Source organism: Gouania willdenowi, unplaced genomic scaffold (assembly GCF_900634775.1).
Source record: "Gouania willdenowi unplaced genomic scaffold, fGouWil2.1 scaffold_31_arrow_ctg1, whole genome shotgun sequence".
NCBI classification, from domain to species: domain Eukaryota; kingdom Metazoa; phylum Chordata; class Actinopteri; order Blenniiformes; family Gobiesocidae; genus Gouania; species Gouania willdenowi.
In genome coordinates, this window is record NW_021145081.1 from 49,524 (window position 1) to 67,301 (window position 17,778).

The 17,778-nt window shown below is 36.8% G+C and overlaps 1 protein-coding gene across 1 annotated transcript; it reads left to right on the top strand.

The window, feature by feature from the left end:
* The first annotated feature begins 311 nt into the window (after positions 1 to 311).
* On the top strand, positions 312 to 7,192 carry LOC114459497 (protein NLRC3-like). Its single transcript, XM_028441730.1, has 5 exons — positions 312 to 365; positions 627 to 2,401; positions 2,906 to 2,910; positions 6,415 to 6,461; positions 6,584 to 7,192. The coding sequence occupies exons 1-5, from the start codon at positions 329 to 331 to the stop codon at positions 7,111 to 7,113; spliced, it is 2,394 nt and encodes a 797-aa protein (XP_028297531.1). The 5' UTR covers positions 312 to 328; the 3' UTR covers positions 7,114 to 7,192.
* The last annotated feature ends 10,586 nt before the right edge of the window (positions 7,193 to 17,778 follow it).

Consider the following 17,778-nt stretch of genomic DNA (forward strand, 5'->3'; position numbering starts at 1 on the left):
AGCCTGACTCCATCTTTACGGTGTGTATGTCTACAAAGAGACTAAACCTGTGTCAGCCTGTGATCAAACCACTGTACACACACACACACACACACACACACACACAGATGATTCGAGCAGACCTTCACTCATCACTTTTATTGTGTTTGTGTTCCAGCTGCTGGAGGACAACATCATCAGCTTTGTTAAGGCTGAACTCAAACACATGCAGAAGATTGTGGATGGAGATGATCCAGAGTGCTCAGAGAGTCAGATGGAGGGTGAAGATGAGGAGCAGAGGAGGAGCAGGGAGGCCTTTTTGAACATCACACTGTATTTCCTGAAGAGGATGAAGCAGGAGGAGCTGGCTGAGCGTCTGCAGAGCAGTAAGAGCATGTGAACATCTTCACTCTGAGGAACATCACATGAAGGACACAAAGCTGGCTTTTCTTTTTCAAAGCACGATTCAATCAGTCACATTTAATCTGAGGAACCATCCAGACTGAGAACATCACACACTTTGATCTCCAAAATGAATTTCTGTGATTGCAACCATGTCGGAAATGAACTGAATAAATAAATAAATAAATAAATATTCAAACCTGCTCTGACTTCTCCACTCTAACATTAAGTTTGTCTTCATTCAGGAACAAAGGCTCCTCAATACAAACGTGAGCTGAAGTCCAAGCTGAAGAAGAAGTTCCAGTGTGTGTCTGAGGGCGTGGCTAAAGCAGGAAGTCCAACCCTCCTGAAGGAGATCTACACAGAGCTCTACATCACAGAGGGAGGGGGTGGAGAGGTCAACCAGGAACATGAGGTCATACAGATAGAAACAGCATCCAGGAGATCAGACACAGCAGAAAGAGCCATCACACTAGAAGAGATCTTTAAACCCCGTCCTGGAAGACCTCGACCAATCAGGACAGTGATGACAAAGGGCGTGGCTGGCATTGGGAAAACACTCTTAACACACAAGTTCACTGTGGACTGGGCTGAAGACAAAGCCCAGCAGGAGGTCTACTTCACATTCCCACTGACCTTCAGAGAGCTGAACGTGCTGAGGGGGAGGAGCTTCAGCTTGGTGGGACTTGTTGATCACTTCTTCTCTGGAAGCAAAGAAGCAGGAATCTGCAGCTTCCAGGACTTCCTGGTTTTGTTCATCTTGGATGGTCTGGATGAGTGTCGGCTCTCTCTGGACTTCCTCAGCACTCAGACCCTGACTGATGTCTCAGAGTCCACCTCAGTGGAGGTTCTGCTGATAAACCTCATCAGAGGAGAACTGCTTCCATCAGCTCGCCTCTGGATAACCACACGGCCTGCAGCAGCCAATCAGATACCTCCTGAGTGTGTGGACATGGTGACAGAGGTCAGAGGGTTTACGGACCCTCAGAAGGAGGAGTACTTCAGGAGGAGGTCCACAGATGAGGAGCAGGTCAGCAGGATCATGTCCCACATCAGGACGTGTCGTAGCCTCCACATCATGTGCCACATCCCGCTCTTCTGCTGGATCACTGCTACAGTTCTGGAGGACTTGTTGAAGAGCAGAGAGAAGGAAGAGCTGCCCAGGACTCTGACTCAGATCTACAGCCACTATGTGGTCCTTCAGAACAAAGTCAAGATGGTGAAGTTTGATGGAGGAGCTGCCACAGATCAACACTGGAGTCCACAGAGCAGGGAGATGATGGAGTCTCTGGGAAAACTGGCTTTTGAGCAGCTGCAGAAAGGAAAGCTGATCTTCTATGACAGTGACCTGACAGAGTGTGGCATGGACCTCAGAGCAGCCGCAGTGTGCTCAGGAGTGTTCACACAGGTCTTCAGAGAGGAGAGCAGCCTGTACCAGGACAAGGTGTTCACCTTCATCCACCTGAGCCTTCAGGAGTTTCTGGCTGCTCTTCATGTCCATCAGACCTTCATCAGCTCTAAAGTCAACCTGCTGGATCATAAACCACTGAACCTTCCCTATAGTGGAGGTCAGCCTGACTTTAACCTTCTCCATCAGAGTGCTGTGGACGAGGCCTTACGGAGTCCAAACGGACACTTGGACTTGTTCCTCCGCTTCCTGCTGGGTCTTTCACTGCTGACCAATCAGAGGCTCCTACAAGGCCTGCTGACACAGACAGGAAGTGACTCACAGACCAATCAAAGAACAGTTAAATACATCAAGAAGAAGCTGAGTGAGAGTTTGTCCACAGAGAGAAGCATCAACCTGTTCCACTGTCTGAATGAAGTGAATGATCACTCTCTGCTGGAGCAGATCCAACGGTCCATGAATTCAGGAAGTCTCTCCACAGAGAAACTGTCTCCTGCTCAGTGGTCAGCTCTGGTCTTCATCTTACTGTCATCACAAGAACATCTGGATGTCTTTGACCTGAAGAGATTCTCTCCTTCAGAGGAAGCTTTTCTGAAGCTGCTCCCAGTGATCAAAGCCTCCAAGAAAGTTAAGTATGTGACTTTAGAACATGTCTTTAATTCTGTCACAGACAAACATCTGTATGGTTTCTCTGATTCTTCATCAGGTTGAGTTCCTGTGGTCTCTCAGAGAGAAGCTGTGCAGCTCTGTCCTCAGTCCTCAGCTCTCAGTCCTCCAGTGTGAAACATCTGGACCTGAGTAACAATGATCTGCAGGATTCAGGAGTGAAGCTGCTGTGTGAAGGACTGAAGAGTCCTCACTGTAAACTGGACTCTCTCAGGTCTGTGGGATCACATGTTCCATCAACATTGTCCTGTTCCTCGTCTCCTCACTTGTTTCCTGAGTTGTGGATGTTTTTCTGAATCCAGTCTGTCAGGTTGTGTCATCACAAAGGTGGGCGGGGCTTCTCTGGCAGCAGCTTTGAGCTCCAACTCCTCCAGTGTGAGAGACCTGGACCTGAGCTACAACCATCCAGGAGACTCAGCAGTGAAGCTGCTCTCTCAGAAACTGAACACTCTGAGGTGAGACACATCACAGCAGCTCATCACATGTTCACATCAATCCCCATCACATGTGTGACAGAGAGCTGTATCAGAGGAATGTGATTAAGGTGTGAGAGGTGGGACACTAAAGGAGGAGGACTGGGAGGGTTAGAGGGATGAAGGACAGAGATAATAAGGTAGTGAGGAGTGAGGAGAGGCTGATGGAGAACTATGAGGAGCTGATGAAGGAATGACAGAGAAGATCAGAGGAGGTGGAACCAATCAGTGAGGATTGTGTTCATACAAAAATATAACTATATCTTATGAAATTACATTTTAATCTTTTCTCTGACACAAGTTATCAAGTCAAAAAATTAGGGATGAACCAAAATGTGAATTATTGACTGAAAACTAAAATAAATTTCCAGCTCTGAATGTTACTAACCACTAAAATTAAAACTATGCAATTGTATAAATCAAAACTAATGCTTCAAATAATCAATCAATAAAAGGTAGGGTAGGGGATTTTTTCCAGATACACTTTTTAAGTTTTTGGTTGAAATTTTCTTAATGTTCTGACAGAAATGAAGATCTTATCAGCTCTGAAAAAGGAACAAAGAAAATCCATCATGTGTAGCAGCTGTAAACTTGTACAAACGTTGACCAATGAAAAAAGATGGTTCGTTTTTTATTAACCAAAACGCGTCATTGGTGACGAACTTAAAACAGAGTTTTTAGTCACATTTTTTAACATACAGTTTATAATGATAAAGTTTAGTGTTTACTTACTGCTGAATGAGACGACGTAGTTTCTACACAATACAAACAATGAGCTTAGATCCACTTCTGCAGCAGCAGTGCTAATGCATGTGAGTGAGACAGAGCACAGAGGGGAGGGGGGTAAGCTACATTCAAAATCATGCTAGCTTTAAAAAAAAACACCTACCCTGCCTTTAAAATATGAAAATGTTTATTTACCACAGACATTTCAACAATGCATAAAATAAAATAATAAAATGTTTAACTTGACCCACTCATACAATTATTAAAACAGAAATATGTATGTTTTTAAAACGTTTTACATTTATTTCAAACTGTAGACTTATGTTACAAATACCATTTTTTAACAATTGCTAGAGTTTTTGAGCTAACTGGTGTTCAGTACCTGGGATTTCATACAGAGAGACATAGTCAGAGGTTTTGCTGAATCAATCAATCAATTTATTAGAGATGAACAGAAAATGAATCAACAAGTCATAACAAGTCAATAGAAGAACAGACACTCATCTAAAACACAGCTGTGGTCCTCAGGGTCTGCTCACTCCCTGGACCCCAAACATAGATTTATCAGTGTTTTTATATATTTAGAAATCAATTGATCAGCTCCTTGTAATTAGTTAAAAATGTCATTTACTGGTGATTTAAAGCAATACAAATTATGTTTAAAATGTATTGATTTATTCATTATTATTGATCATTTAAGGGTCTTACACATAAAAAGAAACCATGAATAATAATCCATTCTAACATTTCCTCTCTTCACACTGTTTAACAGTGTGACTATAAAAAATTATGAATACGACAAAATATTTAATTCAGACTAAGTTTTAATATGTTATATTAACGTTATTTAGAAATTATAATATCAGGTTACTTAAAGTAAGCTTGTTAATTTATTTTAACGTAATTTTGTGACTTTTTAGGACATTAGTGATTTTAAATGAAATATTCAAAATCAAACTAAAACATAAATATTGTTGTGGTTCCTATTTTTTTCTTAGTCTTTATATATTTTAGGTTTAAAAATAAAATAATTACTGGTTTATGGAGGAGATGTTTTTATGTGAAACGTTTCAAATCTAACTTTGAAACAAAGGCTGAACTTTTATTAAAAAGTTTCTCAACCAAAATGTATTTTAGTTTATTTTCCTAATTTGATATTACAATTTAAGTTTTTTAGTTTGTTCAATAATTAGTATTTTATCTTATTTCATTAATGTTTTTGTTTTTTAATTAAACATGAGACAAATTACAGAATTATTAGCGTTATCTATAAAACCTTATGGGATTGAACATATAGTTTTGATTGAATGATTTCTAAACTGATGTGTTTCATGTTAACATACACCAACATATTTTAGCAGCATCAGCATTATTGTTTTCTGTGACGTGTCCTTCAGTCTTTACTTGTTTTATCAGGAGGGAATGATTAGAACACTTTAGTTTAGTCTTTTCCCAGCAGCAGAGTTTTTTCAGAGTGTTTCCTTTTGAGGGAGAGTTCATTCTGTATTTGTCCATAGTATCCATAGCAACGGTCATCTACCAATCACTAACAGCCACTGGTAGATGACATGTCCTAGATCAGTCAGATCAGATTATTTATCATTATTCTTATTTCATATTTCATATTATTATTTTTTTTTATAAGTTTTTATAATGTGTGTTTGGCTATTTTCAAAAAACAAAGTTGTCCTGATTTTTTATTTTATTTTATTATTACCCAAGAGGTTTTTGGTAAATTGTCATTATAACAAAAGTATTTTGTGTTGTCATATTTGGTGCCTTTGGAGATCAACTTATTTATTTATTTATTGACTTATTTAAGTATTTGTTTACTTATTTCTTTATTTAATTCATTCATTTTTATATTTATTTGTGTCTCAGTCTTCATTTATTCATTTAATTCATTTTTAGTCTATTATAGTTGTAAAAGTTAAAGTAGTAAAATATATTTAAACTAAAGTATTTTATAATTATTATTTCTAGTGTTAATTATTTGTGTAAAGTTGTTCAGCTAATGTTCAAATCTATGTTTCTTTTTATTTTATTTTTTTTCATGTGTGTGTTTATGTGTAGATATATATGTATGGGTGTATATGTATTTTATCAATCTCTATTTATCATTTATATATGGGTGTGTAATTATAAGTGTTAGTGTATATATATGTACATTTATGTGAATGTTGTGAATGTTGAAGTTTTAGATACAAAGTCAGAAATATATTTTATCAAGATTATTGTTATTATTTATTAAAGAGAAGTGTTGAGAGGTTAGTAAATTATACTCCTGGGAATATGTATTGATGTCTTATGTTTAATTTTCCTTTTTATTATGTTTTTGAAATAATCACTATATACAGTCAATCAATAGGTTTGTTTATTCATTGATTTATCATTGTAATGTATTAGAATTCATAAGACAAATGTATTTCTAAAGGGAGAATTATGATTTAGTGTGTGATATTATCCACATTCAAAAACTAAAAAGAATAAAAATATGTACGACTACCAAACTTATTTAAACTGCAAAGGACCAAATAGTGTATATATACATATATATAATAGTGTATAGTTAAGATCAGAGGAGGTGGAACCAATCAGTGAGGATGAAGAGAGGAACACTTTGAAGGAGATGAAGAAGGTGAAGCTGTTGAAGACAAACCAGTAGAAACATGGAGAGCTTGATGGAGATGGCATCAGGTTTCTGAGCAGCACTTTGGACTCTTTAGGTGTGTAAATCACTGCCTGTGTTTGCTCCTGCAGGGCGGACCATGGAGGAGAGCAGAGGATCAAAGCTGGTGTGAGGAAGTGTAAGTGTGTGTGTGTGTTCATTCAAAGTGTCCTCATGAAGCTCTGAGTGAATGAACATGTCAGTGATACAGAGAGAATGAAGCATCACATGATCAACTGTTGTTTCTTTGTGTCTCATCAGATTTCTGTCACATTCACCTCGACACAAACTCCATCAACAGAAACCTCAGACTGTCTGACAACAACAGGATGGTGACACGTTTGTGGGAGGAGGAGCTTTATCCTGATCATCAGGACAGATTTGATCACTACTATCAGGTTCTGTGTAGTACTGGTCTGACTGGTCGCTGTTACTGGGAGGTGGAGTGGAATGGAAATGTTTCTATAGCAGTGAGTTACAGAGGAATCAGAAGAAAAGGAAACAGTAAAGATTGTAGGTTTGGAAATAATAATCTGTCCTGGAGTCTGAGATGTTACAGTGGTTTTTACTACTTCAGACACAAAAACATACTCACACGTACCTCCTGTCTCTGTGGTTCCTCTGGTAGAGTAGGAGTGTATGTGGACTGTCCTGATGGACGTCTGTCCTTCTATAAAGTCTCCTCTGACTCTCTGACTCTCATCCACACCGTCTGTACCTCCTTCACTGACACTCTGTATCCTGGGTTTGGGATTGGGTTTGATTCCTCAGTGTCTCTGAGTCCTCTGTGAGACAGACAGACAGACAGACAGAGAGACAGTCACACAGACAGACACACACAGCTACACAGACAGACAGACAAACAGACAGGCAGACAAACACACACACACAGAAAGACAGACAGACAGACACACAGCTACACAGACAGACAGACACACTGACAGACAAACAGACAGACAGACACACAGAGAGACAGACACATAGACTGACAGACAAACACACACACACACACACACACACACACAGACAGACAGACAGACACACAGCTACACAGACAGACAGACACACAGACACACAGACAGACAGACACTAAGACAAAGAGACAGACACACAGACAGGCAGACAGACACACACACACATAGACAGACAGACAGACAGACAGCTACACAGACAGACAGACACTAAGACAAAGAGACAGACACACAGACAGGCAGACAGACACACTAGCAGACAGACAGACACGCAGACAGACAAACACACACACACACATAGACAGACAGACAGACAGACAGACAGGCAGACAGGCAGACAAACACAGAAAGACAGACAGACAGACACACAGCTACACAGACAGACAGACACACAGACACACTGACAGACAAACAGACATACACACACTTAGACAGACACACAGAGAGACAGACACATAGACTGACAGACAGACAGACACGCAGACAGACAGACAGGCAGACAAACACACACACACACACACATAGACAGACAGACAGACACAGCTACACAGACAGACAGACAGACAGACACGCAGACAAACAGACACACCGACAGACAAACAGACATGCAGACAGGCAGACAGACCGACAGCAACACAGACAGACACACACAGAATGACAGACACAGACACACAGCTACACAGACACACACGCACAGGCAGGCAGGCAGAAACATAGACAGACAGACAGACGGACAAACACACACTAACACACACATAGACAGACAGACAGACACAAACAGACAGACACAGCTACACAGACAGACAGACAGACAGACAGACAGACACACACAGCTACACAGACACACTGACAGACAGACAGACACAGCTACACAGACAGACACGCAGACAAACACACACACACACACCTACAGACAGTCAGACACACAGACAGACAGACACACAGGCAGGCACACTGACAGACAGACTCTTAGACAAACAGACACATAGGTAGGCAGACAAGCAGACAAACACACACACACACACACACACACACACACACCTACAGACATTCAGACACACAGACAGACAGACATACACACAGGCAGGCAAACACAGCTACACAGACAGACAGACAAACAGACACACACACACACACCTACAGACAGACAGACAGACATACCTACAGACAGACAGACAGACACACAGCTACACAAAGAGACAGACACGCAGACAAACACACACACACACCTACAGACATTCAGACACACAGACAGACAGACATACACACAGGCAGGCAAACACAGCTACACAGACAGACAGACAAACAGACACACACACACACACACCTACAGACAGACAGACACACAGCTACACAAACAGACAGACACGCAGACAAACACACACACACACCTACAGACAGTCAAACACACAGACAGACAGACACACACACACAGACAGACAGACTCTTAGACACACAGACAGACAGACACACAGACAGACAGACAGACAGACAGACACACACAGCTACACAGACAGACAGACAGACACAAAACAGACAGCCACACAGACAAAGAGATAGACAGAAGTGTCTCTGAGTTCTCTGTGAGACAGACAGACAAGATGACTGACTTCCTGTTTGGTTTTGGGCGGGGTTATAATGTATCTTTTTGCTCATCTTGGGGTCAATATTACATGTAAATTTGATGTGAATCCATTGAAAAATAGCAAAGATACAGCATTTAGAATGTGAAGGATTTTACAGTGACATTATAGGCCCCTCCCACTGATCACAGCCTGTTTTTTCTATCAGGACCTGTTCCCATCTTATAAGATTCATCCAACACTATTTTGAAGTCAACACGATCTTCTTTCCAGACGCCTAAAAGTGGCGCCATCTGAGAACACAAAGCATGAGGTCACATCTGTCTCATGTTCTTCTTCTCCACAAAAGTGAAACTGTTCCTAATTCACTAGTTTTATTATGAATGATGATAAATGTGTACAGAATAAAGCAGATGATGTTAGTCCATCACCTGAGGATTATAGAGGGGATACATTTTCTATCAGGCACAGTGAGACAGGCTGAAATCATTTGTATCTCCTGATAACATGTTCTGGTCCACAGTCCTGTATCACCATGTGTCTGTGTTGAGAATGTCTGAATAAATGCTATGAAGTTATGATGATCAACAGAGGCTGAATAAAAAAATACACCAATATCTAAAGATCAGATCTCCTGTGTAAAGGAAAGTGAGTTACATCAACAACTACTGTTGGCAGTGCTGCAGTAAGTTCATCAGAACATCATTGAGTGAAAAAGGTGGATCTGAGTCTGACAGTGTGTTCAAATGTTCACAGTGGTGTTGATTTTACTGTATCACAAGTTGGACACATTGATCTAAAGACTGAATTACAGCGTGTTTGAGTCTAGAACACAGAGAGTATTTAGCTAACGTTTAGTTAGCATGCTGGTCGCCTAGCAACATTACACTTTCATAGAAAAAGGAGAATATATGACATTGTCAAGCAGATCTATGAATACTATTAACTTGAGGAACACTTGATGTACAGAATATTATTATTATTATCATTATTATTATTATTATCAAATTATATATCATTTAGGGGTCTATTGTGTCTGCTTTATAGGTATATATGAGTTGTTTAATGTGTATTAAGTTTAATATTTAAAACATAATTATTTTTATTTCTTACCAATTTATATTTAGTGTATTTAGCTCAAACTGTCTTTTTAATGTTAATCTTACTGTCTGGATTATATCAGTTTTGTCTCTGTTTACGTACATGGTTTTGTTGCTAGATTTAGATTAAATTGAAATTAGATGTTCTAAAAATGACGTTAAATTATCATGTGTTAAACAGGAACCATGAATAATTATCCATCTTTGACAATCAAAGCATGATCGTAACAATCCACATTTAGTTTTAATAATAAGCTAAACTGATATCTAAACACAGAATTGTAGCTCCGCCCTTCATGCGCGCTCCCACAGCAGGGGATACAGATTCTGTTGGGGGTCACTGCTTTGGTACGACAAAGTCCAAAATGCTTGACCATCACGTGATTCATGTAAACTCAATTTTTTCCAGAAGTTAGTGGAGGGCAATTTGAATCCATTGACATAACTGGGATTTTTGGTAATTTGTCGTCAATAACTGCATTAATTGGCAATATTTATACAGTACACCATCGTATGTATGTGTATATACAATATATGTTTATGCAGTTCCATAAATAGTTTTTTCCCTAATGTAAAATTTTATTAATTAAAACATTGTATAAAAATGTGTTAATATGTATTGTATACATTATGTATTGCTTTGAATTTTTTTTAAATTTTCTTTAAAAAAAGGGGTGATTAAAAACATCACATCCAGACTGGACACATTGAAAACATATTTATTATGTTTATACATAAATACAAATAGATATTATATTTTTACTATGCACTGATGCACACACCCAGCATCACTACTCAGCAACCTAACAGAACATCACTTCTTCAGCCATCCTGACCTGCAGCATCATTGGTCCTCACCGTGCAGCATCATTGGTCCTCATCATGCAGCATCATTGGTCCTCACCATGCAGCATCATTGGTCCTCATCATGCAGCATCATTGGTCCTCACCATGCAGCATCATTGGTCCTCACCATGCAGCAATATTACATGATTAGTATAATGACGTGTATAATACAGTAATAGCCTATATTACTTATAGTATTATGTATAGTTCACCGTTTAGTCTAGTATAATTTATTTTCATCATTGTTTATCAATTTTAAATTTATGTGTTTTCAATCTCACTGAGTGTTTTTAACTTAACTTTCCCTCTGCCATGATCATAATTAGCTGAGTTTATACATGATATTTACAGCTCAGAGAAACACAAAGCTTAAAACACTCAATCCATAAGTTACCTTTATGTTTAAGATTGCTGTTTTGAAATCTCTAATATACACTTTAAATTCATAGTAATATCACAAAAATAGTTTTCTTCATTGTTGTTTTTGTTACGTTAACTTTATCATGCTAGCTCGTACTCCAGCATCCATTCCTCATTTTTCTGCTGATACTCATCGCTGTACAATCAGATGTTCTAAAGTTATAGTTCATTCATTAATTTAATTTACTAAAACAAAATAAATCAAGTTTTATTGATTTTTATTATATTTATTTTATTTAGTATTTTCTTTAATTCCATATCGTTGGATGAAATGGCATTAATAAAATTGAACCTTGTGGTTAAGGCTGTGTTGCTAACTTTATCCTGTAACGTATATCCTAGTCTCATCTGTTATCTGCTAATGATGCCTTAATCTACTAATTTAGCAGAGGATAAAACACTGTGCACAGTGATAATAATAACAATAATAATAATAATAATAATAATAATCTAATATGATTATTTAAATATCTTGCCGTTCTAAAGTGCATCACAGACTGTCTAATCTACTGTAGCTTCAATGTGCTACAATGATAAACTGATCACTTCAGGGACTAAATGTGAGGCTCAATGAGCCGCCATTGCTGTAAACAAATTAATCATTGGAGTGAACGGAGTTGTTGCTACTCTCTGGCTGCTTCCTAATGTTCCCTCCTATCTCCTTTCCTATCCACTGTTCCTTCACCCCAGAAGTGTTTAAGTGGTGGCCATGATAAAGAGCGTCCAAGTTGTCTTTAAGCTCAGGAAAAAAGGCTCAATGCTTCCTTTTTTACCTCCTTTAGCCTATAAACACTGATACATCCTTTACCAAAGGAGACAAGAAAATGCTGACCCACAATTCCTTGCGGCAACAACATTTAAAGGGACACACACACCTGAGCGCTGACGTGTAACGGAGATCATGTAAGTTACCAATGCAATAATATGCCTTGAACAATTTTGCATAAATAATCTAAATTCCATATATTATTATATGTAGAGATATCATCAGATTATAACTGACATAAAACAGACAGTCTGTGGTTCTAGAAAAAGGATCAGAGACATTTTTATCCACATGATGTTTTATTTACATAATTCATATTAGTGAGTAGAAGGTGAGTGTGATCAACCATTCTCAATGTGACATTCTTTAGTTTACCTTTAGTTCCTCGTAGCCATGGTAACCTCTTTTCCTTTGATTTACATTCATACCTGTGATTTATGACATTTTATCAGTGGAAAGTGTTAGAAATTAGCTTTTAGTCCATTTTAGGAAATGTGTAGTTTTTTCACCACGACAAACGTCACTAACCTTCACCACCATCAGATTATTACGTCACCTAGTGGAAGTGTGTCTGATTGTCAAAACAAACGTGATGGCCTTCTCCTAACTCCTCTCCTAACACCTTTCCTTAACCCTGTGACAACATCTATGAGGGTTAAGGAAAAGTGGATAGGAAAGGAGATAGGAGGGACTATTAGGACACACCTCTCTCTATACAGCTCTGATCATCTCCAGGCAGCCATTAGCAGGAAGCTGCTGCACTGAGGAAACCATTTCCCCTGAAAATTATCATTTATATCTTGTATATGACATGACATTGCAAATATAAAAACATATGGTGCTTAAAATAATTGATTGTGTATTTTTTTTTTTAAAATTATTTAAAAAAAAGAAAAATCCAAAACGCTATGAGGGGCGGCGCACTAGCGCCCTCTATTGGTCAGCCTCCACTGTGTGTATGTTATTTGCAATGACATGATGATGGTTGTCAGACCAAAACCTTGGTGAATATAAAAAGAGTTTCTCAGATCTAAGTCTGCATTAAAGCAGTTTTTGTTTGTACTTTAAATCTAAATCCCTTTTAAAAATAGTTAAATTGTAGCAGTAGTCAACATTCCTCTGTCCACTTTCACAACCCCTTTATTCTAAATATAATCAGTGTTTATAATTGTATGAAATATGTTTTCATACAGTTCAAGCCTTTGAATGCTACTTTATTAAAATGTTATGTTAATTTAAGTCGTGTTCTGCTTTTGTTTGGTCACTGATTTTTTAGTTCCTGTCAATTCCCTTTTAAAACTAATGACGTTTAATTGAAATCATAAAAATCCAGAACACAATCTAGTTTCTGTGAGAACCATTAATTTTACATTATTTCTAAATATAAAACCTCGGTACCTTAGGACAGTGGTTCACTAACTATATGTACCCATGGTACACCAAAGGACATGTAAAAATATTAGGGTACATCTATTGTATAACACGTGTTATCACTCATATCATGTACAATATTTATCATTGTGCATAATTAATTATTAATGTCAAATAAAATGTGACAAAGTCAACTATGTTACTCATGAAATATTTATTGACAAAATATATAAAAAATTAAATTAAGTTTAGAGTTTGCCTCTGTATTATGAAATGAGTGCATACAAAGTAGTAAATTAAAAAATAATTATTTTTATGTAGTTATATATTGCAATAAATAGGGACTTATAAAATCTTCGTTTTATTTTTTCCCAAATTCCGTGTTTTCCACATTGATTTTTTTTTATCCTGTTTTTCAGAAATATTGATGTTTTTTTCCTGAAACAGTTTTCAACTCCTGTGAGGAAACAAAATAAATCCTAATAAATAAAAATGATACAATGATTGAATGATAGTCTTTATCTGTTATTTGCAGCAATGACATGAGTCACAGAAAGTTGATTTGACAACAGAAACGTGTTTGTTAGCATTAAGTGAACCTGTAGGATGACTTTCTCTTCCACTCACACAGTGAAGCTTCTGGCTTTTCCTCATGGACCTGTAGCACTCAGCCCTGACTGTGACCTCTCCTGCCTCCTTGTTTCAGACTGAGATTAACATTAGGGTTAGGATCATACATCACACAAACAAACACTTCATGACGCTAACCTAGCATGTATCAGAGTCGCTTTGGTCAACTGTTAACTTACCTTCATAGTTGTTTATATAACTGGACACGTACAATTTCAACCCTTTGTGTTTCATCATCATCTTTATTAGCAGACATAGGAGTCCATAAAAAACATGAACAAATACATAAAACTAGGATTAAAAACAGTATAAAAATATCAGAACAATCACAGATATCACCTATTTCTAAAAGACACCCATACCAGTGCCTCCACAAGGATGACTGGTATTTTACAGCACTATGAGGGTGATTAGTCAACAGCATTATAATGGTGTTCTGAGAGTCCTCTAGCCTGCGTATACATTTATACATCACATTTTACATAAGAGCCTGAAAAGTAGAAACTCCTGCTTGACAGAACATCTCACTTACACTTTCCCAGCCAGCTTTTTTCAGCAGGATCCTCATAGCGTCATTGTTAGCAACATTGAGCTTGATTTAAATGTATTATGTTTAAATGTCCTGATGATGACATCACAGCGCGCGTTTGCTAAAGATTTCAGCTCCATTTTCAGAGTTATATATATATAACACATTAACACTATGAGTACTGCTGTACAACCCACCTCTGTTGGTAGCCTAGTGCCTGTCGCCGGGTTAACTATAAACCGCCTTTTAGAGGGTGTAGTGGGTCCAGTTTTAATGCGATGTAGAAGATACATATATCATGTGAAACTAGAGAACCTAAGGAATAAACACATACCAAGCATAACATTCTAGCTCATCAGCAAGGGCATGAAGGAACGCTCAAAAGTTGGGCCAATTTACTGTGTCTCTTGATGTTTTTCAAACTTGGGGTTGTAAACCAATGTGGAGTCTCTTGGAAATAAAATGGGGTCGTCTGAAGCATCTGGTAATAATAAAATGAAATAAATGACTGATTGAAATTATATACTTAATATTTTTAAATAAATAAATGAAATGTTTTTATTTATCTATTTTGTGCAAATAAAACATACGAAATAAACATACAGTAGGAAGTATGTATTTTTCTTTTTCAAATTAAAACACACACACAATCTCAAACAACTGTATTCTATTTCACTTTCTCTAATATAAATATATTTTAATTTAAAATGCAGTATAAAAAACAACTGAGCGTGCATATTGTCACTTTGTACACTAGTCCTTACTCTGTATTTGTAACACAGTAAAACAAATATGATTTAAAAACTATTTTTAGAGAGAAAAAAATGTCTCTGGGGTCGCCAGAAATGTGTGATATTAAAATGGGATCATGACCTAAAATAGGTTTGAAACCACTCATATACACACTTTATTACGTTCATTACGTTTTTTTTATGCAGGCTATGTTTTTTTTTTAATTAATATATCCAAGCATCTCATTCAGGGAGTGATATATAACCCCAATCTCTAATAAAAAACAGTTCATGAATATATCCAAGAAGTAGATTGTTTATTGCTTTGATTTGTGCTGTTTGAAAATTAACCAGGTCAGTGAATTTAAATGTTTTTGATTTTTTGAATAGTGAATTTGTGTGATCTCTATAACCAGTATTATGAATTATTCTTATGGCTCTTTTCTGCAGTATGGATAGTGATTGTATCGTACATTTGTAAGTATTGCCTTAAACCTCTGCACAGTAGTGTAAATATGGTGAAATCAGTGAACAGTAGAGAATGTGGTTTTGCTCAGAACTGAAAGGCTTCTTGACATTTTTTTTTGTACATGTTTTACATGACACTTCCATTTTATTTTATCATCGATTATTACCCCAATAAATTTGTTTTCATATCCTCTTTCCATATCCACACCATCTACTTGTATCTGTACTTGTGTATTCTTATTGTGGTTGCTGAATAACATGAATTTGGTTATAAGTTAAGTTTAATGATCATTTGTTTCTGTCAAACCACATTTTCAGTTTGCACATGTCAGTAGTGATCCTCCCTAGTAGTTCCTGTAAATCCTCCCCTGAACAAAAATTAGTAGGGTCATCTGAAACTCAAACTAATTTTAATATGTTTGAAACTTTGCATATGTCATTTATATATAGTATGAACAGTTTGGGACCTAATACTGACCCCTGGGGGACGTCACAAGCAATGTCCAAGCATGACGATGAATATTCCTCCAATTTCACAAATTGTTTTCTGTTACTTAAAATAATTTCTCACCCAGTGCAACACTATCCCCCTTATCCCATACCGTTCAAGTTGATTGATTAATATGTTGTAATTGACTGTGTCAAATGTTTTTTTTAAGGTGAATAAAGACTGAATGATGACTGCGATCTATAGCGTATTGTTTGGATCAATAAGTTAAGCATGTAGGTTAGTGGTTCTAAAATCCCCTCAATGACTTTTCACATTAATTCCATTTGTGTCAGTAGATGTTGAGTATTTACATGTATTTATAATATCTATGATTTATTTTTCTTCCACTGCTGTGAGGAACATTGAACTGGGATTTCTGGCTATAATGTTATTATTCCAATCCTCAGGTATCAATGGATCAGGGATTTTTTCTGCCAGGTTTGGTCCAACATTTACATAATAAATTATTAAATCTGTTAACCACATCATCCATATTGACCTTTTTAATATTGTTATCAGTAAAGTATTGAGGGTAGTTTTGTTGTTTAGCACCATTTTTAATAATACTATTTAATATGTCCCATATTCCTTTAATATTGTTTTTGTTATTATATAATATTGTACTATAGTGTTCCTTCCTACATACCCTTATAATATTAATAATAATTTGTGTTTTGTATATGTATTTTCTGCCTCTTTAGTCCTTAGTTTTATAAATTCTCTATATAGTGTATTTTTCTTTTTACAGGCTTTTTGTAAAGCCTTTGTGAATCATGGTCCATCTTTATATTTTAGTTTTCTGTAGTATTGTTTAATTGGACAGTTTTTTTTATTATATTGTGTTATGAATATTCTTTAAAAAACGTTCCATATGCACTATCAATGTGACTTTCATTCTATAGCTTTTCTCCAAAGTTGTTCCAGTAAATGATTGTTTAGTGTATTCATAGTTTCCTCTATCCTCACTCGTCTGAATGTAGTTTTTTCTTCTGGCTGATTCATGTTTAAAAACTGGCAGGTGGTCACTGATGTGGTTGATTAATGGTCCGCTCACTGTATTATGATCGTTGGTGAATATGTGATCAATGAAAGCCGCACAATGGGATGTGATTCTACTAGTTCTGGTGATTGTTGGATAGAAACTCATGCTGTACATTGTATTGATAAATGTGTCTGTCATTTTGTGCTTATTAGGATTTAATAGATCAATATTTAAGTCACCACAGATGAAAACCACTATGATTAGTTTCTGAAAACTTTTCCCCTATCCAGTCCTTGAATGCATCAATACTAGAGCCTGGTGCTCTGTATCTACAGCTGATTATTAAATTTCACATATTTCTAATGTTATACATTCTAATAAGCTATCAATCACAATTTTCATATTTATAATTCCACTTTTTATCCACATAAACAGCCACTCCTCCTCCACTCTTGTTCTTTCTGTTTACACAGTTACATTCATATCCATCCAGTTCAAAATCCATTCCTTTATCAGCACTGATCCATGTTTCTGATATAGCATTTATTATAAATGTTTTTTTCTAAATT

What these genes read in the sequence shown, in the direction of transcription:
- LOC114459497 (XM_028441730.1), top strand. Translation starts at nt 329, where the DNA reads ATGAAGCAGGAGGAGCTGGCTGAGCGTCTGCAGAGCA. An exon ending in GGCTGAGCGTCTGCAGAGCA is followed by an intron (nt 366 to 626) that starts GTAAGAGCATGT and finishes GTCTTCATTCAG; the next exon opens with GAACAAAGGCTCCTCAATAC. An exon ending in CAAAGCTGGTGTGAGGAAGT is followed by an intron (nt 6,462 to 6,583) that starts GTAAGTGTGTGT and finishes GTGTCTCATCAG; the next exon opens with ATTTCTGTCACATTCACCTC.